Genomic DNA, 26,013 nt, shown 5'->3' on the forward strand with positions numbered 1-26,013 from the left:
TCATGGCCTAAACTGTTCACTGAGGTAAAATCGCACAACCTTAAGTGGTTTATTTTATGAATAAAAATACACTAATGTTCAATAAACAGTTACTAATAACTATCATTATTTAATATTATTTTATAACATTTATATATATAGAATCATAAAATGTATTTAAACTATTCTTCCCCATTTTCCCTCATTCGATTACTGTTTTTAACTCAGACAAGCTTGTCTTTCCCCATTTTATCTGCAAAAAAATCCTCAATTATTTAATATTATTTTTTTGGCATTGCAAAGGATTTTTATCTGCAATAAAAAAAAAAAAAATTAAGCATTGCGTTAGCAGCGCAAAAGGTTGTGGGTTCGATTCCCAGGGAACACACATACTGGTAAAAAATGTATAGTCTGAATGCACTGTAAGTCGCTTTGGATAAAAGCGTCTGCTAAATGCATAAATTATTTTTTTAATTATTAAATTATTTGAATTTTACAGTTGATAATATTTCTTTAACATTTACACATTCCCTATGGTACTGTGAACTCTTGGTTACTGTTGACATTACAGTGACTTGAATAAGTATAAATGTATCATCTGTATCCTCTATGGGCACTGTGTTTTTCAGAATTTTTCCATGGTTTCTAACAGGCTCATCCAATCAGAGTCTCTCATTAGCCCATGTTAGACGCTCATGTTTCTGCTTCTGTAGATGTCTGCCAATGTGTTTTTTTGTCATTTGAGGATTGTGGTTAGCGTGCAACAAAGCTGTCGTTTCACTCGTTCCGTCTCCCACTCTGTCACACTTGTATTTTGTGGCTTATTGCTATGGATTTAGGCCACAGGCAGCTCAATGACAGAATACGTCACAAATCCTTTCTCTTCATGACCCCGCCCAGCAGCAGTCATATACCTGCACTCATGTGGAACAAACAAGAATGGTTGGTTGCTCACAGAAGGTCATTTGCCCAGGGTGCAGTGTGTCTCTTTGAGTCATTGTGTGTGTTTGTGGCTGCTTTTGTGCTTTTGCAGCGGAGGATACGTGAGAGTGGGTTTTTGCATATGTCCGCCCGTTCACGCGTGTCTCAAGTGCCCTTGCCTCTACGCCGTGTGTCAGAGGTCACGTGGCCGCAGTGGTGCCAGAAATGGCATTGACTGTCGGCACTGTAACAAATGTTGACACTCAAATCTGGGTGACTGTGATTGGTCCTCCAGGTTTGATAATAACTTTGTGTTACTGTGCCAGGGCATTGTGGATAGTGGGGTTAGACTAGCACCCTTGCTGTGGAGTGGTTTGCAGAGCATGGCATGTTTAAATCTTCATTAACCCTGCTGTTTTCCCCAAGGAATCATTTTCCTCCATGTTCCCTTGTTTTTGTCACTCCTCGGGGGAAATAATCAGATGTAATTGGGTAGTTTAACCCTGTAGTTTATCATTTGGTGGCTGGGTTTTCAAGGCTTACTTTCAATGTCACCAGCTGTATTTTTACATACATATATGGTAATTCCCAGTCTGGTGGTGAGATTGGCCTGTAAATGTCGGCCTTGCAGTCCTGGTGGACATAATTAGCTAAAACCAGCAACGTGAGGAAGCGCATATAAAAGTCTGGTTTGTAATTAGCTGCCTCCTGCTCTCCGTGAGAACACTTCAATAGCTGATGAACATCATTTGCTAATAAAGCCTCCGAACTGAAGTAAGGGGCGATTGCATAAGAGCCTGTTAATTTGTCATGCTTGTATTTCGTAATAGACTCAACCTTCAGTGCTTAGTAAGCAAAACAAACTGCTTCGACTGCACGTGGGGGCTCTTTTCTTGACATTTCATAAAGCATTGATGACTCAATTGACTCAAGAACTTCTCGTCCTTCGTTTTGGCACGTTGCTGAAATCCGCACTCAAATTCGTGATTTGCAACCACAAGTCTTAATGAGTCTCTGCCCTCATTCTCTTGTGGCTTTGCTCAGATCTAGCCAATTCCGCCTGTCGTCCATGAAGTGCAGAGGTCATTGTGACCTTCTCATGGGTGGGTAAATAGGTTACCGACCCATCATGTGAATGTGAAGGGATTATCAACAAACGCAATGTTTAAACTGATGCCAATGGATTAAACCGCTCTGATCTTGTTCAGTCTGAGGTGTTAATAGGATTGAATGAACATGAAATCAAAATGAACCCCATTTACTTATTAAAGTAAAATGGGTTGCAATGTGTCTGTGGTGTATTGGTAATTATAGATCCTGTTTTAAACTGTGGAAAATGTGTTTATCGACAGCTCTGGGCCAATTATGAAGAGAAACCAAAAGAAGAGGTGGCTCAGCTCACAGAGGAGAAGGAACGTGTGGCGAAATACCGAGCCGTCTATGTCACCGAAATCACAGATGGACTGCACTTCTTCGCACAGGATGTGGAAACCGGTGAGTGCTGCCCTCATTTTAAAAAATGATGTCATGGCTCAGAATAGTTGCTTTTGTGTTAGTGTACATTCTCGTTGGACATCTGTCTGTATTTTTATATCATTGTCCTGCAGCTCCAGAGTGTTCAGTCATGTGACACATTAATGGCTCAGGTGATTGGCTTAAAATGATGAGAGGAAACAAAAATGGCAAAGATAGCAGAATGCAAGTCACTGGATGCCGGATGCCATTCTACTTGGATTAAACAGTCAGCTGCAAAAAAGCTTTCTGAATCACACAATTTAAATTGGCTTCATTTGTTATGTTTAGATGACGAAATCTCAGGGTTTTACGCTAATGGGCATCCAACTCCACATTCAACCAGCCATGATTATGACATCATACCTGAAGGGCTTTCTTCAGACTCCAGATATGATGATTATTAAATGTAGCTGCTCCAGCAAATTCTAGTTATGAAAACATTGCAGGTAGTGTGTGTTGCCCTCTAAATGCCCTGAGTGATCTCTCTGCTCAGTGTGATAGCAGCTAGTCATTAAACATGACATTTAAATCGACCTTAGTAGTGACCTAGTCCACGATAGGGCAACCGTCTTGAGAGGAGGAGCTGTTTTGGAAAACAAACAAACTTTTCCCTTTCTCTCTCATTCATATTTTCACATAATCTTGTATACACACACACACACACACACACACACACACACTAGAACCAGAAGAAAGATCCTAATTATGCACACACACTGTTGTTTGTTGCATAATTAGGGTCTCGCTACATGTTCCAGTGGCAGACTTCATTGGCAGGACCATAAAATTGACCTCTGTTGTCTCTTAATGCGTCTTAATTTACAAATTAATTAATTTGCATTAATTTTTAATAAATCTGTGGCTTGCTTTGCCAGGAGCATGACAAATCCTATCACTTTTATTGTGCCGTTTGGCTTCAAATAACTCCATCTCAGAGACCTGCAGGTGTTGAAACACGTTTAAAAATAACTAAGGGAAAATGTTAGCGAAAAGAGTGAGATACTGGCCACCCTCAATTTATCATTTTAGTTCCTCAGATGAACTTTAACCCCTGCAGGTGACCCTGAGAGGAAGTGAAGATGGCTGTGCCACGCCTAGTAACCATCACACCAATGAATACCAGCAGCAAGACACACACACACACATACACACACACACAGCTCTTTGTGAGGTAATTATTCAGGTTATCTGGTTAGCTGCAGGAGAAAAGCAGGTCACAGCAAATATAATGCAAAAACGGAGGGAGACGCGAGCTGGAAAACAGGAAATAGGCAAGGAAGTAATGTGAGAAGACGAGACGGAAAAACGCTGAGCTGAATATGCAGAATGTTTGCAGCTTTGCACTGTTTTAGCTTTTTTGTTGTGTTTTCGTTGTGTTTTTAATGCCTTTTTTTGTCAGATGAACCAGCAAGTGTGCATCTTTTCCCTTGTTTAATTGGCCAGTGTTTTCCACTGAGAGGTTTGGAAATGGAGATGGAGAGAGAGTGAGATGTGCTCGTTAGGGAAACAGGATTGTTATTTTCAGCTGAAAGTCATTCCTCTTTCTCCCTCTCACACTCTCTCCAAACTGCATTAAGGAGGTCTTATTCCTTGTAGAGCACTTCAAAGCAGAGCCCTATAAAAACCTACAAGCCAGTCGCTTTCTAATTTCGTTACCGGTTTCTCAACAGTAACTTCAGAAAGACAGGGAAATTCGAACAGGGCTGGCACGGTTTTCATAAACACTTTGAAGACGTGCCATTTGATTATAACATAACTTTTTATGTTTACACATTTTGCATCTAATAATTCTACTTTCTTCCCTTATGGTGGTCTTGCAGAAAGGAGTGTTGGAGTTTTGTATCATTTGAATTTCAAATATTCAAATAATATTAAAAGATAAAAGTCATCACTGTGAGATCAGATGAAAATACAGTGTGGATGTCAGGAGTTCATTTGAGGGTCTGATTTCTGAATAAGTGTGAATAGAGGAAGACTGTTCACATTCATAAGTATATAAAGCACTTATAAAGCTTAATATATATATAATACTTTTATTTTTATACTATATATAGTATAAAAATGTAAAAGTATCTAAATAATATATATAAAAAAATTAATTAATGAATATACATTAATTATTAAATTATACATTTTTAAACATTCATTCATTTATTTATTTATTATTAGTGCATTTATTTATTATTACCACATTAAAAGAACAAATTCTGTGGCATTTTAACATTACACACTTTTCATCTTTAAAGAGGATAATTGCAATCACGTTCATAAGCTTAGACAGGAACAGAACCATTTGATGGGCAGATAATAGTAGTCCATTACAAAAGTGGCTGCAGAGCCTCACTGACTTGCTGTAAAAAGAATTCAGATTCTCAGATTCAATTTAGATTATTTTGCAGTTGTTTTCACATTCACTTTTTATCATGAAACTGGTACTGCATACATTAATCAGAACATGAGCTTCAGGAAAGAGGCATGCAACTCTTGATCCATGTTTTCTGGCAACTTCAAACCAGTTCTGAAGAGACGTATGGAATATTGCAGCTTGTCACACTGTAATTTAATCCAGTCACACGTCTGCAATGTGTGTTTGGCCACTGTCTTTATGTCAGTGTAAATAGCAGATCAAATCAAGATTTGATCAGTTATCTGAACACGTCTGTAACCTCTGCATAGTTATTTTTCCCTGCGACTCAAACTGGGGCTCTTATACAGAGTCGTGTCGAGTGAAAATAAACCGCTCTGATTGATTTTGTGGTATCACAGGGCTGAAGCTGCCATCTCTTATGAGCATTGCGCAGTCTGCTGTTAATACACAGCCTGATGTTGTGATGATCTCAGCTCACGACTTTGTTTAAAAGACTCTAAACACCCACAAATCGCCCTAATAATCTCCGGTTTCCAGCACCCCATGTGGAGCAGGGAAAAGCTGGTGTGCTCGCTGTCTCTCTCTCTCTGTGTCTCTATCAATTCTTTTCTCTGTGTTCTTTAATTAGATAGATTTAATTACTCAAAGTGTGGGATCAGTAGTGAAACGGAATTCCTTGGGCAAACGTCTGTGTGTATCTCCAGAGGCTTGTGTAATTTCTCTCTAGGGTGGGCGTGCTATGTAGTTGTGTAACTGAAACCTCAGTAAAGTAATGAACACTTTTGGTTACCCACACTGACAGATTAGTTTGGGCATTAGCGTCAGCAAACACGTCTGCAACAGGTGCATTAGCTGCTGTTTGTCTTCAGCTGGTGGAAACTAATTCATAACAGAGATGGGTTTGTCACCTTGTGTTGATATTTGGGAGTATAATTATAAATAAATAAAAAATATATAATAAATAAATTAAAAAAAATGGCAGGAAATTTGACTGTAACTTGAAAACATTGTCATTTTCCCTCTGCCCTGATTTTTTAAATATTGATCATTATTATTAAACATACTTTTTATTTTTTTTAATTACTGTATAACAACTCAATAGTATTGTAGATTCTTTCCACCCTAAATTAATATTTTTATATAGATTTTGTATATCATTAAAATGTTGAATTTACATTTTTAATGACTGTATAACATTAAAATAGTAGTGTAGATTCTTTCTGCCCTACATTTTTATATTTATATATTTTTACATTATATAAATTGTATTTTTTTTTAATTATTGTATAACATTTCAACTTTACATCTTGTGTATTTGTGTATGTTAACGTATTCTTTATATATATTGTATATATATAGAGAGAGAGAGATTTATTTTTTTAGTGATGTGTTGAAAGGGCGCTGTTTCTTTAATTTTGTTTAATTTCATCTATTATATATTTATTTTATTTATGATATAGAGTAAATGTTTAAATAGTCACACTTTAATGTAAATTACCCCCCACCCCCCCTTGGTATTTTTTCCATGAATTACCATTGGTCCACCCTTCCCATCTTAATTTCTTGCCTGTAACCAGCAGAGACAATACAGAATACTGTACATCTGTCTGATAATTCAGATTCATGAGTGTCTTGGGCAGTGGTGGTATTAGTTTGGCTGGTGAGGGTAGAGGGGCTGTCTCTGGCACACTGCTTAATGACTCGAGTGGTTCCCTTACCAGGTGCCAGTTTATACACATCCACCACCACTCACCCCTACATGCAACAGCTGTTTTACACCTAATGAAGGCCAGCCCACTCGGAAATGTTTTTTTTTTTCCCAGCTTTGCCCAGCATTCACCACTGGACAACATTCTGCATCCATTTCACACCTTGCTGTTGGTCCTCTGCAAAGCCATCCTCCTTTTTCATTGGTTGCGCTTCACAAGTGGAGTGACTGGAAACGATGCTTTGATATTGATTTAATTAAGGGGGGGCGAACGCTGGTACTTTGTATTGATTTAAGAGTAGTGATTTAGAGCACTTTGAGCTGGAGGGAGAATTTCTACTCCTATAGGCCTAATCTCAGCATAACAAATGATATAATTGCAATAAATGCAGCTTTCACAGCCATGTTTTTTCAAAGTCTTTTGGCTTTATGAAGCATTATTGAAGCTTTGAGATTATGAAGCAGGTAGCCAAATTGCCTCTTTACCATGACCACTTTTAACAAAGCAGAAACCAAAAAGGTGCTTTGCACGCCTCCAAGCCTGGAGCACAGAAGGGCTTTATGGGTATTTTTGGAAACTTGCAATCAAAACACAGAGTCGAGATCTCACCCACAGACTGTGCGATGAGAGGAAAAAGACGCAGATGCTGCCCCTACCCTCCCTTCACAATGGCTTTGAAATTACAGAGCTGTAATTTAGCACCGGGCACTGATTGCTGTGACACCGCTGTGCCATCTATGCACCAAAACGGGGCACATTTTGTATGACCCTGAGATTGTTTTGTGTCTGTATCCCTGTTTATGTGTCCATGTGTATGTTTGTTATATTTCTGTCGCTCCACTGCTGAACAGAGGCTTTTCATCTCTCTTGTCTCTGTTTGTTTGCCCTAATGTAAGAGCATAAGCAGCTGTAGAAGCCTGTAGATGTGCAGCGGGTGAGTCTTTTCTCGTCGAGGTTGTTCCTTCTGCCTTTCACCTCATTCCCACCCCCACTGGGGCTCGTCCGCCCCGTCTCCCGCTCAGAGTCGATCACGAGTGCTGGGAGGAGAGGTGAAATTCTTTAATACTACCCTTATCCTTGCAGAATGGACCCCATCCACCCGCCAATGAATATTTAATGAGACGAGTGGGCAGGTGGGCCAGCCCACGTCACCACGTGCCGCCCCAGTGTCAGTGTGAAATGTGACTTTGTCCTTAAGCTCGGTGTGGGCTGTCGCTTTTACCTGGAGAGGAAGGAAAAGAGGGAATGAACATCACTGTTTGAAAGAGATAAAGACGTAACTGCAAATGGCTTTGAGAGAAGGGGTGAACATTGGCGAGTGTGCTTTTTCTCTTTTTTTTTATTCTTTTTCTTTTAAGTCTCTTCATGGGTGGCGTTCTTTATACTTGTGGTCAAATTGTAAAAATTAAGCTGATTATAACCACTATTTTTGTTTGGCTTTTACTGTCACACCACCCCCCTTTCAGTGTCATGTTTGCTTTATACATAACATAGAAGTGCCGAACGTCTCATGTATTATTATTGTTATTGTATTATTTAATTATATTTAATTTAATATTTTAAAGATAAAATTATATATATATATATATATAATTTTAGGGTTTTTGTATAATTTACTTAATTGTTATATCATGTCATGTGCTGGTCGTAATTCACCTGGAAAAAAAAAAAAAACATTTAGCTCAAAGAAAATTTTAGGAAAATTTTTTGCATGAACATTTTCATACATACAGTTTCTCACACAATTTTTGTGATTCTTTTTTTTTAATTCCTGTTACTCTCAAGTAGTTTATTGTAATATAGTGTTTTTATTGGAATACATTGTTGTTGTTTTTGTATTTTTCTCAGTGCAGTAATAACAATAACATTTTCTTTGCTGAACAGTAATGACATTTTCGGAAGAAAATTATCTCAATGCAAAGAACAAAGAAGTCTTAATGGTCTTATTAATAGGCTTCATTTTATTTATGTAAAATAATGTCTTTTTTAAATTATGACTTATTGTTTGCAGATTTTGTGAGATTCACCCATATGCGGTATTTATGCATGGGAATGGTAGCTAAATTTCTGTTTAATGTGGTGAGTTGGAGACATAAGTATTAGTATTGTGTCATTTCTTTAGTCTTGTTCCCTCTGAGAATCATTTCATGGAATAATATTGCAGTAACATTGATATTAGGTCTAATCACTCTTCTCTGTGCATTTGCATATTTGCTCTCAGCTACAGCCATAGCAGCACGTTTAAATAAATTTTAAGAAATGAGGGCATTTCTGTGAAGTTGCTAAGGTCTTTAGTACATTGTGTGGTTGCTAGGCTACTTCCTAGGGCATTTCTAGGTGGTTTTAAGTTATTATTTAAGTCAAAAGAGTCCCCCTGTCTCTGATATCCCAGTCTGTAGATGTGAAGGTCCCTTCTTTTTAAGTCAATGTGATTTTTTTTCGACCTCTTTCATCTGCCAGACGAAAATCTAAAAAGTCTGATCACTCAAGAGTAATAGCACACCTCTGATCAACAAGCCAAGAGGATGTAGCATAAACCATGTGGGATGAGTTACTTATTTCAACTCTTAGCATTAGCCATAATAATAGTGAAGTTCTCCTTGGTAAACAGTTAATTTAGGGCTATAGAGAAGGAATGAACGTGATATTTGTTGAAATGCTCTCCTGTCTTTGTGGGATCGCTCCTTTTTCTATGTGGGTTTCTCTCTTTCTTTCTCCAGCTGTTGTTTTCAAATTGTGTAAAAAGCTCGGAGTGAGAGGTTGATCCCACTTGGTTGCATTGTGGGAAACGTGAGGTAGGTGTGGAAGTGTTTGACCCACCGGATGTGATTGTTAGATTCATCTTTCCAATGCAAATAAATGCAGGTGTGGGTTATTTATAGTACTTTTTGCAGCTATGCTATATGTATACAGGCAGCGCTTATCCCTCATAGCATGTAATGTCAAGACGGTGTGTCATATGTGAGGAGTGAATCATCCGCATATAGAGTAACGGAGATGGAGAGCATTAAAATGAACTCGTTTCCTGCAGAACAGGATTCTCACATTTTTAGTACATTCTTATAAATATTCACAGCTTAACCTGTGAGTCTTTCCTCCACACAAGTGATGAGTACAGTGATTCAAATGAAATGGCGAAGATGGAAATGTTAAGGTTCCAGCAGTGTTGTTGTTGATTTCTTATTTTTAATATAATAATAGTTGTTGTAATATATTTATTAAATTGTTTTAGTTACTAAAAAGGATGGGGAAATAAATAGGAAAATAGTGCTTAAATGAAAAGTCATTTAAAATGTAAAAAGATAACGCTGGTGTGTGTGAGAGAGAGAGGAAGGCATTTTTTTCATGTAGAGAACCTTTGACTTTAGAGATTAAACATTTACATTAGCTAAGAGTCCTTGATGGTCCTGCTTACTGTGCTATCTGAATAGGGAACTTTTCATCTCATAGTGGACTCTCTCAGGCTCATCTGTGAGCTTTCACCTCATGTCCTCTATAACTCTCACTCATCCCTCATCAGAGCAGGAGGTGAATCCAAATCCGGAGACTTGTTCTGCTCGTGCTAATTAACGTTACACGCTGACCAGGAGCTAGCTGTGTACGATGCACTGAAAACAGTCTCTTTCATACACACTTACTCAGTCAGGGGAGTGTTCCAGATTTACAGTAGGCGCTAGAGAACCTGACCCCACCGTAATTAAAGCTGAATCCTTCATTATATCCTCCAGCCAAGGAGGATGTAATGAAGCATACAGGGAATGTAAGCAGGGCTGAACACCTGAACCCACACCATATGGACAACTGCAGGTCTTGTTAGCATACTTTTAGATCAAAAACACATGAACAGAAATTCATTTTTAAGTTGACAGTCTCCCCAAGAGTTTTATTAAGTTTCCGATTAACATAGAAGTACCATGGTATTAGTTTTTTTTCTCACCACGTGGTAGTGTCTTGTTCTTTTGAAGTACATACCAAATGTAAATATTCATTTTCATGTCCTAAAGTATATATCCAAGTACCATCAGTGACCACTAATGTACTATGGTGCTTTCACAGTACTACTTAAAGTTAGCAGGAAACAGACTTTACGGTAATTTTTCCTTCACTATTGTGACGTATGAAACAGCTTCTCAAACAACAACAACAACAAAAAAAGTAGGTTGGGACTTGATTTGATCGTTGGATTGTTGTTATTTTCATATATGTAGTGACTTAACTGTAATTTAAGTCGTTAATTCTATAAGGGAATTAATCATTCATTTTATTTCTAGCTCAGGTTTTGAAAGGACTCGAATCTGAAAATTCTGAGTCAACCTGATCAAAACTGAATTCAAATCTGATAGTTTACACTTTAAATCAAGGGTCGTCCAGCGAGCCGGTGATTCTTAGTATATTTTAACAACTTGAATCTTTGTAGTTCCTTGGCCACGGTCAATACAATTATTATAAGTAAGCTATTATAGTAATTATTATAAGTAAGCTACGAGCTAGGTAGCAAGGGATCTTTGGCAAAAGGTTTTAACCTTAAAATTATATGACACCAAACAATGATTCTTTATAAATGAAACATGAATTTTATTGGCTATTCTAGATTACATCAAAACTAAGCTAAAACACACATACACACAAACATACAGTTTCTTAGAATGAGAGTTGACGGAGTTGCATGAAGTTTCAAAGTTCTAACTCGTTTTCACGAGTGGTTTTGAATTCACCTGAGAGAATTCACAAAGCAGAGGTTTGTCTTAAGTTTACAGCTTATGGGGGCCTGTTTCACAAGACAGAGACCTTACATATATCATCGGAGTCTGAGAAGAGATGTTGTTGCAAGATGGATGGGAAGTTTGATTTAAAGATTGTATAGGCACGTGAATAAAAAATAAATAAATAAAATGACGTGCATGATGTGAATAAATCATTTATAATAAATGATTGATTATACATTCCATAATTAAAATATTAATTATACAATTTATTTTGATTTCAGTTTTTTTATAAATGTTTGAAACAATAATTTCAGATCTGCTTTAAAGAGTGCCTGTTTAACCCTTTCTCATGTGAATTAAAGGGATAGTTCACCCAGAAATTAAAAATGTCATTCCAAAAGGAGAATTTGATTCTTTTGATTTGATTCGAAATGTTTTGAAGTCAAATGATAGTTTTGTGTGGCAAATAGACCAAAGGTTAACTAGTTAATTCACTGTTAATTCACTTGTGCTGCCTTCAGTAGTTTTCCTATCATATTTGCCACCTTACATAAGTGTTATCATTAGTTGTCGTGTTTTGTCACTCAATGAAGCGTGAAACTTGTTGTCTGAAGCCATTTTTGATTTACAGCTACAGCTACAGCTACAGAGGAGGGTTTTTTAGTGATTCTCCTTCAGTGTTTCACACAGCATATGGTTTTAAAATGACGAGGTAATTAAATAATGGTTGAATGTTCATTTTGACTGAATTATCCCTTCAACAGAGTTTGGATTGAGGGCTGCATTCTTTGACACGTATTATAAGCCAGCGCATTCATTTTAATTAGCATCCATTGTCTATAATAGAGACTTTTTCTCTGCCCAGTCTATGCGTTCTAATTGAGTGCTGCTTGGATTAATTGGGTTAAATGCGCTGCCTCCATTAAACCTTTATAACTCGTACGGAGGACACCCCCCTCTTTATTTATTATTTAGCAAGCTCTCGCAGGGCTGGAAGTGGGGCATGGATGAACGAAGCCGGGGAAACACACTCTCGCTGCCCTGCTGCCTGGGAAGAAAATGCTAAACTTTTTAAATTAGTTTAATAAATCAAGGCTGCACGTTCAGCTGTCATCTGACACGCTACTCTACCCACAGTCACACAGCCACGTTCTCCCCCCTTAACTTCTCAAAAACTGCTGCCTCCTCAAAACGCCGCTAATCTCTCTGCTGTGTGAGAATCAGCTGAGAGGTGTGTGTGTGTGTGTGTGTGTGTGTGTGTGTGTGTGTGTGTGTGTGTGTGTGCGCACGTGTCTTCCCATATGTGCTAATTAACCGTTTAGCAGGCTGGATGCTGGTGGGTTAGCCAATTAAATAGAGCATTTAAGCCACACCCCTTTTGGAAATCTGCCATTAAATACCCCCTGTGCCCCTCAGACGTATGCAAACATACGTTCACACGCTAACGCTGCTCTGTTTGAGTTGGCATCATGCTAATTAGCCGCATGCAGGCTTAAGGTTGCTTGAATGTAGATTTACGCTACATGTTTTAAACGCTCTCTCCTCTCTTTATCCTTGTCTTTTCATTTAATACAAGCAGATATTCTGATGCCAGCAAACAGTTATCATAAAAACACCAATGACGTCGGAGGAGGGGGGCGAAAATGAGCAGCTTAAGACAGGCCCATTAGTTGGCTTATTTTAACAGCTTTCCTGGAGGAATGTTTGGTGTTTGTTGCACATTATAGCTCTTGCTCTTTTTTTCCCCTCCCTCTGCTTTGCACTCCTACAACATTATTCATGCCTGACTGTGGGGCCATTTTGTCACATTTCCGTACCCTAGCAAACCCCACACCTCAGCGATTGCACTGATTGCTCTGTTGTTGGGAGAAATGAATGAACAGCTGCAAGAGTACGGCTGAAAAAAAAGTAAATATCTGTAGTGGACATTCTCATTAGAAAGGCCTTTCAAGCCTTTTTGGTATATTAAAACCTTACTGGCCTTTGGTTGATTTCAGAGCTTGCTTGGGTTACACGTACCCCTCAAGCGAGATGTAGTGCGCTAGAGCGGTGAGGATTTGTGGGTCTTAATCTATTTTTTATTTCTGTATTTGCAACAGACCCTAGGCCCCACAAAATCTCAATGGACATTGGCTGTCAACAAATTAATGTAATTTAGTATTTTCTGAAATATTATGCTTTTCCTCGCCAGAGCCATCAGGGCTACATTGTTGGAGAAACGATGTTGGCAGAGGCCGGTCATAAGTTAATGCATCTCTTCCTTCTCAAATCATCCCGTTATGTTATAAATTATGTAATCACACCATCAGGATTCTGCTTGGTATTCTGGCGCTCTCCAAACATGGAGCCAAATCAAGAAACACAAGCCTGAAATTTACTGACTTCGCTGGGAAGTGTGATGGATTGCATGGAGATGTTCACTTTTTTTGTCATCCTCATCTGTGCAGGTACTAAGCTGGAGAGCCTGATGGAGAGCATGCGAGGAGAGATAGCCGCCCAGCCTCCGGTAGAAGGATCCTTTACCCCGCGCAGAGGGGATTTCTGCATTGCAAAATTTGGTGACGGAGAATGGTAAGAGCCAAAAAAAAATCTCTTAATGGCATCTGCTATAAAAGCTGAGTTTCTTGGTTTCACCCATAGACGTTTTAAATTATTAATTTCTTTTAACAAATAAATATATTAAACTATTTGTCAGAGCTGCAGGATGTTCTTGTCTAGTTTTGAGAGGTAAAGATGAGCCATCTTGCTGATTCGGCAAGTGTGTGCAGGTGATTTGATGTTTCAAGTAATAATACCGATATTGAAATTCTGGCATAATTGTATTTTTGTTCTTGCTGATAACTGATAAATGGCCAATATTAAAAACTAAAATATTTAGTTATTTAAATAGTTATTTTAAATGCTACAAATCCATTTAGGCATCATTATAACAATGTAAATTATATAAGATGGCATGAAAGATAAATGACAAAAGTTAAATCACAGATATTATTATATAATGCCAAATTGCATAAAAAATGTTAATTAAATTAAAAATGTAAGGAAAAATGTCTAATATTGGAATATTATTAGATGTTGATAACTGATGTGTCTTTAATTTTAAGGAAGATAACTTTGGTGAAAAAGAATAAAAGCAAAAAGGCACCATTTTTCAAAAAGGCACACTATCTTTACAGGGATTGCTTAAACCTCATTCATTGTTGAAATAGTTTTATAGTGAGCCATCTGTTGGTTATGGGTATTTCTCAGTTTACTTGCATTTTATATTGGAGTAATCTGCCCTAGATTGCAGGACATTGGACTGCTCTAATGAGTTCTTTGTCCTTTAGGAAGTCTGGAAGCTTCTATTGTCCTCATAGACTCTGAACAGGCTGCATTCTCAGTGGGGCGACTCAGTACTCAAGCATCTGCTGGTGTTTTCATTGATGTCGTCTTGCTCTTTTAAAAACTCATTTGAACTCCACCCAGCAACCATCCTAGAATTTCTCCTTTAATTGCTTACAAGTTTTTCTTTGTTGTTCAGTGCCTCTGAGAAGTGGATTCTCTTTTTTTTTCTTTTCTTTTTTTCTTACCATGTTGTCATGTTTATGCTGCTAACAGGCACATTCTCTGCATCTCAGTTGGCTCTGGGGGCCGTGTTTTCCCATGATGCATCAGGACTATGTCATTCTGAGCTCATTAAGTCTGTGCAGGGAGGGAGGAGATAAATCAGTCTGGAACCAGCAGAAAGACGTATTTGAGAGCAGGGGTCCCTGGATCTGGCGGTGGTTTTTGGATGATTGAGGTGTTTTAGCATAAGTAGATGGTCTGGAGTGGGCAGTGGTCTCAAGTGGGTTGGAATGTCTCAGTTTGATTAGATGAGAACAGAAACTCTTCTTTGACTTTTTCTCTTGTGTTTGAGGTGTCATGCAGAGCTTTGAACTGCTCTTTATGAATATGAGAGGCTTCTTACTCTTTCAGAACGCAAGGTTATGAATACAAGATCAACTCTCTCCACTGACCCATAAAAGATCCACCTGTACTGTACAGTTAGGGGCACTAAACTAGTGTTTTGCTCTTTACAAAAGTGAATGTTTTTAGTTAGGTGAAATTGGAGGTCACTTATACTTGAGTACTGGTACCTTATCAGGTGCCCAGTGTGGCACCTTTCAGTCATTTCCATGAAGAAAACGCAGTTTGAAGCCTGAAAGTCAGTACAAACTTGGGTACCAAAGTGCCATGTGGCAAAGCCTAACTTTTCTTGTTCAGACGTTCTACATCAAGTTGTCCAGTGCTTGTGGATGAACTGCTGAACTCTTTTCTCCTCTGATCAGTGACTGAAATTGACACTCTCTTCTCTGTCTCTCTTTCTCTCCATAGGTACAGAGCTCGCATCGAGAAAATTGAATCTCCAGCAAAGGTTCACGTTTACTACATCGACTATGGAAATGTGAGTATCTGCTTGCAGGGAGGTTGATACATAACCTGGATGTAGCACAGCACTTCCTGAGTAGAGCGTCTCTAGAAAGGCGCTGACTGATGAATGTTCTGAATTGTGTTTAAAATACTGCATGTGCTTTCAAAAGCCAGCACTGAATCCATCAGTCACACATGTGGAAAACAATTCCTCTCCATAAATCTACAATAAATGCATTTTTGCAAGGAAAATAATGTTAGTATGCTTAAAAGTAGCTTGAAGGATGCAGTACCCAGCATGCTTTGCTTTTTTTGTGCCCGGGGCGGAAAGCTCCAGGTCAGCACAAGAGAAAAGATGCAGGTGGTCATTTGATAGAACATTTTTAACACAACAAGCCTTTTCTCTCATCTCTGTATTCCCTGTGCCTTCCTCTTGCTTCTCTTTTCACAGACTCTCCACCTCATTATTTTATTCTCTTTGCCCACATCTCTTTGTTCTGCATATCTTAACCCTTGGTGCAAGAGCATTGTGCTGAATCTGATATCATTGTTTATTGCCTTCCATATCACTCTTATTCACTGGACACTGTTTTGAGGGACAGATCTTTATTTTAATGCCCCATCAAAAGTTTATGGCTTAAATTCCTCTCTTTTTTGGGGGGTCTTTGGTTTAAGTGTTATAACTTAGATTTCATATTACATCTGACAATGTAGGAACAAAATGTAGAAGATCTTCAATTGTGCCCCAGTTTAACAGAATCTGCTTTAATATACAGTACAGCATTTGGACACTTAAGCCACAATTTCTGTATGAATTTCTGAATGAACTTACTACTTTTTTTTATGAGTCACTTTTTGTGGTGTACTGATTAAATGTCACCTGGTTTATCTTAATGCAGTGGCATTCACACATTGTGTCCAAATAGTTCTATATCCACCATATGCTTGACGTGTGTCCTGCCTCTCTTCCTCTGAAGATTTGCTGTATAACCCCCCACGTAGAACAAGCCTTTGATTTGTACTTCCATCTGTCTTCTGTCTGTTTTTCCTTTTTCTAGTCTCTCTGTCTGCCTGTATTTCTTATTCTCAAGGCTGAAACGAGCCTTTGCGGTGTCTCAGTGCTAACCAGCCTCTTTAGCCTGCTGCGTTCACATGTTCTGCACTAAAGACACATGAGGAGTTAAGCGTTATCCTTGACTTTGCTTTTATCTGCTGTGCTGTACTCGCACCTCCTCCGTTTAATGAGGACCTTGTACAGGCAGTCAATGTATAAAAGAGGTATGCAGTCTCTTTTATAACACAACAATGTGACGATCTCTCTTGTCGTTTCAGAGAGAGATATTATCCTCCACACGTCTTGCAGCCCTTCCTCCAGCCTTCAGCACGCGTACGCTTCTTCCACAGGCTACAGAATACACATTTGCCTTCATTCAGGTCCCACAGGATGTAAGTTCTTGCACAAACACGTTCATACGCAAACCCATGTGATTCATCACACGACATGGCCTTCAAACGGGTCCTGTAGGACACACAGAGTTAGGGGTGTGCGATATCACGATTTTTGATCGTGGATGATTAAAATGTCTCCACAATCTGCTTTTGAAGAAATATCGTAGTATCATGCTACAGCGCACATTTTATCAGTTGCAGTTCTGGTGCCTCCGTCTCAATATACTGTACAACGTGACATACATTCACTTCAAATGTTACTTCAGCGGTAGAGTTACACTCACGGGACACTGCACTTATTCGCAATCACATAAGTACATTATTTGCATGTGTTTTTAAGCCTTGCCGGTTAAACATTTCATTTGCTTTGCTGTTCTGACATTCGCTTTTCTGAGTGTGTACACCTGAAGCGCGCACACTAAAAAGCCTGTCAAACAGCACCTGATTACTGGACTAAGTTATCTTTTGCGTCTGATTGCGCTAATACGGTCAAAAACACACAAGGTTTACATATAAACACAACTGGTTATGTCTAAATTGAAAGTAAACAGTTGAGAGAAAAACGGATGCGTGGCTGTATATTAGATGCATGCAGGTCTTAGGGTGACAGCAGACTCCTAGTACTAAACATGTTGCCGCTTGTCATTAAAGGGATAGTTCACCCAAAAAATAAAATTCTGTTAGTATTTACTCACTCTCATGTTGTCCCAAACCTGTATTAATTTATTTCTTGTCCTGAACACATAAGAAGATATTTTGAAGAATGTGGGTCACTGAGGACCAGCAACTGTTAGGTTACCCACATTCTTCAAAATAACTTTTTGTGTGTTCAACAGAAGAAAGAAACTCATTCAGGTTTAAAACAACTTGAGAGTGAGTAAATGGCAGAATTTTCATTTTAGGGTGAATTATCCCTTTAATGTTAATAAAACGACAAAACACAAAGAGAAACATCACTCACTGCTCTTAACTGAAGAACTTTGAGTTGCTTTAATAAGAATCAATATATAATTTATACAGTGAAGTGTATATAGTGTTTTATATTTGTTCATTCAGTTTCTTGAACTGCTAAATATGCCTACTGTACATGAAAAATAAAAGTTTGTATATAATCAGTATTTTTAATGTGTATATTTGTTCTTATTTTTTAATAATAAAAGAATCGTGATAAAATCATGAATTGGGATTTTCCTGAAAAAAATCATGATATATTTTTGCCATATCGCCCACCCCTACATAGAGTATGTGCGCACATCTAGAGTCACATCCAGCTTATAAAAGACAGGAATTATGAGTCATGATGGTTTAGCTGTTTCGGCTACGGTTGGAATGGCATTCTTACCGTATTACTGAGTATTTCTGCAAAGTATGCTAATTTTCTGCATAGAGTAGCCATACAATACATTTCCCAAAGTGTAAAGTATACAACAAGAGCACACTACATTGCATGAATTATTTTTGTGGAAACTGGACACCACTAGCTGAATTAAATATGCATGTAATGAGGTCATGTGATGTAACAAATGTAGTATACTACATTTTTTTTTATTTTTTTTTTATTAAGTTATACTCTGCGTGTACTTAGCAGTAAGCAGTATGGTAGAATGCTAATATTCCAGTTCAAGCCTTTTTGTTAGTTACATGTTGTTCAATTGTGTGATGAAATGCATATGAAAGTAAGCACACCTGGTCTGTATGCGGAGCTTGATTGTGCGTGTAGGTGTGTGTAGGTGTGGCATCGTGCCACCTGCCCTGTTAATACTGCTGTTGTTTTGTGATCTTGTCCATCTTTTGAAGTAAGCGCATTGTTCTCTCTCTATCTCTGTCTCTTTCTCTCGTTCTGGATGGCCTCTGTATCTCGTACCCCCACCATAACTCCCCCCAAGGGGAGCATGCTCTGAGGTTGCCATGGAGACTGGGTTGGCTCACAAGAGCAAGTGTGTGTGTGTGTGTGTGTGTATATGAGAGCGAGAAAGATCAGATCTGTATCTCTCACCTCCTGCGTCAAACATTTGTGAAACATTGTGTTTGTGTGGAGGTATTTTGATCCGTTTTTTGTTTGCAAATCTACATTTATCGTTATCACAGAGCGTGTGTGTAAGTGTGATGAATGAGCAACTCCGCAGCTGGAGAGTTTGAACGATGGAGTCGGCACACACTGAGGACTTTGAAGTGTCTATCAATAGTGTGTATAATTGTAAGCGTTGGTGTTGAGAGCAGTTTGTAGAAATTAAACCTGGTTTGGGATGGATGGATATGTGACATGCTCATATGATGACCTCACCCACAGGAAGACGCACGGACCGACGCCGTGGACAGTGTGGTCAGGGACATTCAAAACACACAGTGTCTGCTGAATGTTGAATACAGTGGAATTGTCTGCCCGCACGTCACGCTGCAGTTTGCTGACTCGAAAGATGATGTGGGTCTGGGTCTGGTGAAAGAAGGCCTTGTAATGGTGGACGTACGGAAAGAGAAGCACCTCCAGAAAATGGTAAGTGACAAACATGCGCATGCATCTAATACAAGAACCCAAATAGTGAGAGTGGAGCCACTGGTCAGATAGTTTGAGCCGGAGGTGGCGTTGGCTTTAACTGGGATCTGTAATCTATGTGCCCTGAAATGCACCTCACTGTTTCACAGCAGGGCCTCTGATGGCAGCCGTTTTGTATTATTATGAAACACTGACCATTTGTTCTCCCCGTTATCCTCTCTCTATCCGTCTCACTCTCACTTCCTCTCTTTCTCCTTCCTGTTATGTAATGCTTGTGCCATTTCTTGAGCATTTTTTTAGCAAAAAAATGCTTTTTTGTTTGTTGTTTTTAAAAGGTCCAAATTTGCTATGCTTGTTTCTATGGATGCACTGTGTGCACTAAAAATGTGATTATGTATTGTTGTTAAAATATTAAAATAAAAATATTACTACTGTAATATTTCACTGTAAAATAAATAATTGTATTCATTCAGTGCTCCTGTAAAATTACTACTACTTCAATAAATCCCACAGCCCGCTAAGCACACATTTGTACCCATTCTTTGATCAACTATTTATCCTGTGACCTTCTGTCTTCGCCCTGACGTAATTTGTTTTTACTCCTGAATCAAACCACACAGGTTTGTTCTTGGCAGTCTGCTTGTGATGAACTTGAAGCGGTTTGTAGACTCTGAGCATATGGAGGGTGTTGTGACAGCCACGTCAGGTCCACCGTTTCCCTGTTCCCATAGGAACACTGCTGTTCTGGTTCACTCGTCCCTGCCTCTCACTCCCTCGCGCTTTCTTCATTTTCTATTGCACTAACAGGTAGTTTGAGGTGCTTGTATAGAGCTGAGCTGTCTGACTTCAGTGGCACTCACTTCTGCTCCTGTTTCACACTCATATAGTTATGAAACACTTCTGCTCAGGCATGCTGTACCTCAAATACTGTACACACGTGCTTTAGTTTAGCATTACAGCTCAATGTACATCCAAAGAAATCTCTAGTAGTTTTAAGACATGTAAATACTTTCTCTTATTTTTGCAATTTCATTCAGTGATGCTTGTGGCACAGAAATTACTTCACATTTTATATGGCACTTTAGTGACTTGAACATGGAAATACTCCATCATCTGAAGATTGTAACCATATATTTTTCAAAAACATAGTCCACGCCACTTTTTCTGGCCATTAAAGCAGCGGTGCATGTTTATGAATGTGTAATAACCATCTTATTACACTGTTATTATATTCCATCATCAGTAAATGCACATGAAGGGCACATCCTGTATGCCAGATCGAGTCCACAGTCCGTCTAGCATGAGATGGCCATTTTTAAGGACAGTACTAGCACTTTAGTATAGTGTGGTGGCGCCATGCCACTTGTCTTCTGTCTGCTTCTGCTTTCACCCTTGGCTTTTTCATAAAGATTCTCTCATCTCACTCTCTCCTTCATTCATTTTCTCATTCATTATCTCTCCCACTCACGCGGTCTTTCTCTGTCCTTCTCTCTCTCTCCTTCCCCATCTTTTCTTGCGGCTGGTTTGGCCTCCAGTGCAGCACGTCGTGTGCAGGAGGATGTAGTTTGGAAATTTGCATGTATTTGCATGTCTGTGAAAGCGGTGTGATAAAGAATTAAAGACAAATCAGTGGATCAAATCTTTCATTCCTTTGTAAATTAGCTGTGATTTAAAACACTGTTAATACACCGTGATTATTTACACTGCCTTTATAATACACAGTGCCAACCCACCTGTGACTTTTAAACACACTGCTCTGTGATCTTTTTTTCCCTACGTCCTCTCTGCTGCTGAAGGGTATATGCCATGCTTGACACCTGATTTCCAGCTATCAGCAAATCTTTACTCTGCTGAAGTCTCTAGACCAGAGTCCATACGTCAGTCAGTCCATCACATTCACTGTGGTCTAGTGCAAAAAACAAGTCCTTGGAAATCTGTATAAGGCTAACGAAAGAGGGAAAGGAAATCTTTAGAGTGAAAGTAGGAGTCAGATATGGGAACGTCGGTCTGGCAGAGAGAGAGTGACAGATAAGGCCAACCGGTTCTCTTTCTCTCCACCTGCGCGCAGATAACGCAGGCCTTCCGATAAGTGTGCATGAGCTTCATCAGTTCTCTGGATCGATAGTCAAAATCAATGTGTCATTTCCCTCCCTGTGTTTGTCAAACACTGCTCTTTCTTATTTGTGTGTCATTCTGTCTCTTTCTCTGATTTTCTTTCTCATCCTGGCATGCCGGATGAGATGTCTGTAAAAACCTAGTGTGCTGCCTAGTGCCTACCTATACATTTTAAGGCATCATTTGTGGGCTTCACATGCAAAGGCTGTTCCAACATTATGCTGCCTTATTAGAGCATTCTTTCTGCCAAATTCTGAGGCAACACTGCATGCACACTTTGCAGAGAAGGCAAGAATGCATTGCAACAAAGTCAGTGAAAATAAACTAATCCAAGATGACAGATGAGTCAAGATAAATAATTATACATATATTTTATTTAATGCAAGAATGGGTATCTAGGTAGCTGCCTATTTAGGCAGTAGACAACAAGACAGCTCACAGGGGTTGGAACAGAGCTTCTATGCATTTATGCTACACCAGCGCTAAGCTTACTGTACCGTAGCCTCAGTGACACTGGTGCCTTTTCACGTTCATTACTTTTACAAGCTAATTACAAACTCACATACCAATTAGGGTCACAGTCATAGAATGCAGTAGGGGTTGCACCGACTAGTCGACTTCAATGCTCTGCCATGACGCTTTAAGCTTGATGTTGACTAGTCGCTGGTCCTATAGAGGGCGCAACAGGATAAGAAATCTTTGAAGGACTTCCACATTTACGCTCCGTTTCCAAACAGTTAAAATGACAAATAAATGCATACTCTGAAAGCGCTCCACAAGACATGTGTGATTATATTACTGGATGCTCGAAATTGAACAGGAGAATGCACGTTTTAAACAGCTTATTGTACAGGTAAGTTAAAGGTGCAGTAGGAGATCTTGGAAAATGCTAACTTTAGCCTGATAGCACTGAAAGCGAACGTCCCACCCTCCCTGCAATCACCGTCCAAAGCCACGCCCCCTGAACACATTTACGCTCACAGACCAGAATACCAGAGACAACATTACTACAATAGGCTACATCAGCGGTTCCCAATTCCAGCCCATGTTCCGAAGTGAAGTAAACTTCAACGGATTTCCCCCGCTCAGGGAGTAGGGAGCAATGAACACTGTGTAGGGATCATATCGATCAGAACACAGTTCATGCACGTAGCTCTTCTAACAAGCTGGTTATCTGAATCGGGTGTGTTAACTAGGCGAGACATGCAAAATATGCAGAGCAGGCGCGAGGACTGATTGGGAACAGCTGGGCTACATCATGTGTCATTCACCGGTGAGAAAACTTTAAAAGTACTACAATACCAGGAAGGAAGATCGGGTTGTTGATGTTTGTCTGCCACTCTCGCTCTGTCTGCACAGCGTGCGTGAATGCACTGATGACGTATCTTGTCTGCGCGAACCAGGTGCGCAGAGGTATGCTAATACATACGTTGACAGGCAGGTAGGAAAGCATATTAAAAAGCGTTTTGATTGGACGAACATTTCTTGATCCTACGCCTTCCACAGAATATATAAATACAGACAAATACATTTAGACCACTTAACTTAATGATTGCTATCGGGATGTGAAGAGACTTTCAACCAGCATAACAAAAAATGTTTCTGAAGACAATCACCTATTGCACCTTTAATTATATATATGTGTGTGTATGTGTGTATATATACATATATATCCTCATTAAAGGGTAAAATTCTAATAGCTATAATATATAGAATGGTTTTATGGTATCTAGTCTATAAAAACATTTATTTAGTATAAATAGAAATGCTTGATTGTTGTTGCACATTGTTTCTCCTGTTTTCCGTGTCAGTGTTGTTCAGAATGTCAGCAAGGTTTCATCTGGCTTTAAACATTTGTGGTTTGTATCGGAGACCTCTGCACCAATGCTTCTCACTTTGGATCTCACAGCGCTGTTTAGTGGTTGCGTGATAGAGACCAGTCAGCAAGAAAACGCATTTGTTCTGAGCCTGCGCTGCGCTGTCTTTTGGGCAGAGTTAACAGTCCATGCGGCGTGCTTCAAACAAGTAGGGGTGGTCCGCTTTTGGTGCGTTTAGGAATTTTTGTGCGCTAAAGAAAATGGCAGGGCATACGAGGTATCAAGTTGTGGTTTCTCACGTTTTACTGCTACATCTGACCTAAAATCTAGTGCTGTTGGCATTGTGAAAATGCATGATTTGCATTTTAAACTCTGGACTTATTATTTCAGAAAGAGTTTGTAAGTCTTGTTGCAGTATAATGATCTTCCCTTGGAGACATTAATTAAGGCATGAAAGGTAGTCCGATGTCAGCCAGAGATGTTCTACAAACCTGTAGTGCTAGTGATGGCTTGATGAAACTATAGCACTGTTAATATCTCTATTTATCACTGTCATGTTCTGGTGATATTGAGTTGTACAATCGAGATTATAAAGCCCAATGAAGGTGTAGTATTTTTATTACGGTTGTTATGTGATGAAATTGTCCTGTGAGAATTGTAGCTTTTAGCATTTTATGGAAAGTTGTCTGTTTAAAATAGTGGTTTACATTTCTGTTACTCTCCTGTTTTATTCCTTAAACATGTCTTTAATTTGCTCAACTAATTGGTCTTAAGGAACCCAAGTATAATTAGTTTACCTGACTCCAGTCAGGCACATGTTGGCTTGCAATCAGGCACTTATAGGCTACCCCATGTCCAGTCATGTCCCATCTTGCCTCGCTCCTGACAGCTCCATTAACCAGTGGAAGTTAGCTAAGCTTAGAATGGGGAGTTTACTGCTCCTCTAGTATCAAACACACACTCATCCACACAAACGGGCCAGGACACATGCTGAATGACACGCATCGCTGCCTAAAAACCCTATTTCATTCCTGCGCCCTGTGGATTGAACACAGGGTTGATCTGGGACAGAGAAGCCATTTCAGCTCCAGCGTCTTTCTGTTGTTTAATCTCTGTATTGAGATGATTAAAGTCCAAACTGTTCTCTTCAAATGCTGTGCAGCTCTGTCTATGAACGCTTTGATTTTCAGGCTGCCTGCATTACTGGATATTATAGAGTGTTCTCTTTCAAACATTCGTTCGGTATCTCACTATGGGAATCGCCTCGGGCGTGACCAATCCTGGAAGCACCAATTACACCACGTCTGTCAGTTGACAGACTAATAACGACAGTGATGCGGGAGTCCAGCCTCCCTATATATATCACTGCATAATGGTCCCTACCTCATTCTCGTTCTCTTCCCCGTGAAGATCTTTTGGAAGCTAAATTCTAGGTTGCCCTCTTTTCAGGATTAGCTGTTTAACTGATCTTAGACGAGCCGTCAAGGTACATCGCCGAACGCGCCTTTTTCTGAGAGCGGGTGTTTTTCACTGTCAAGGTGGAAACTATTGTTAAGGACAAACGAGCGAATTAACGTGTTATGATGAATTCTCTTGTCTGTCTTTTTTTTTTTCTAAGCGACACATTGTGGTGAGCTTAGCGGCTTGATAAAGAATGGACACAACTATTACACTGAACAAAATTATAAACGCAACACTTTTGTTTTTGCCCCCATTTTTCATGAGCTGAACTCAAAGATCTAAGACTTTTTCCTATTTCTCTCAAATATTGTTCACAAATCTGTCTAAATCTGTGTTAGTGAGCACTTCTCCTTTGCCGAGATAATCCATCCACCTCACAGGTGTGGCATATCAAGATGCTGATTAGACAGCATGATTATTGCACAGGTGTGCCTTAGGCTGGCCACAATAAAAGGCCACTCTAAAATGTGCAGTTTTATCACACAGCACAATGACACAGATGTTGCTAGTTTTGAGGGAGCGTGCAATTGGCATGCTGACTGCAGGAATGTCCACCAGAGCTGTTGCCCGTGAATTGAATGTTAATTTATCTACCATAAGCTGTCTCCAAAGGCGTTTCAGGGAATTTGGCAGTACAACCAACCGGCCTCACAACCGCAGACCACGTATAACCACACCAGCCCAGGACCTCCACATCCAGCATCTTCACCTCCAAGATCGTCTGAGACCAGCCACCCGGACAGCTGCTGCAACAATCGGTTTGAATAACCAAAGAATTTCTGCACAAACTGGCAGAAACCGTCTCAGGGAAGCTCATCGGCATGCTCGTCGTCCTCATCGGGGTCTCGACCTGACTGCAGTTCGTCGTCGTAACCGACTTGAGTGGGACCCCCAAGAGCGTCTGAGACAAGCCACCCAGACAGCTGCTGCAACAATCGGTTTGCATAACCAAATAATTTCTGCACAAACTGTCAGAAACAGTCTCAGGGAAGCTCAACTGCATGCTCATCATCCTGATCGGGGTCATTCGATGGCGTCTGGCACTTTGGAGAGGTGTTCTCTTCACGGATGAATCCCGGTTTTC

At 39.5% G+C, this 26,013-nt stretch overlaps 1 protein-coding gene across 1 annotated transcript in view; it reads left to right on the top strand.

The window, feature by feature from the left end:
- snd1 (staphylococcal nuclease and tudor domain containing 1) overlaps positions 1–26,013 on the top strand; it is a 187,280-nt gene that overhangs the window by 141,557 nt on the left and 19,710 nt on the right. Inside the window, 5 exon segments of the mRNA XM_016500237.1 lie at positions 2,253–2,394; positions 13,646–13,769; positions 15,558–15,627; positions 16,926–17,039; positions 19,333–19,536. Of these exon segments, the coding sequence (XP_016355723.1) occupies positions 2,253–2,394; positions 13,646–13,769; positions 15,558–15,627; positions 16,926–17,039; positions 19,333–19,536 (654 nt within the window).

Source organism: Sinocyclocheilus anshuiensis, unplaced genomic scaffold (assembly GCF_001515605.1).
Source record: "Sinocyclocheilus anshuiensis isolate Anshui unplaced genomic scaffold, SAMN03320099.WGS_v1.1 scaffold346, whole genome shotgun sequence".
Lineage (NCBI taxonomy): Eukaryota > Metazoa > Chordata > Actinopteri > Cypriniformes > Cyprinidae > Sinocyclocheilus > Sinocyclocheilus anshuiensis.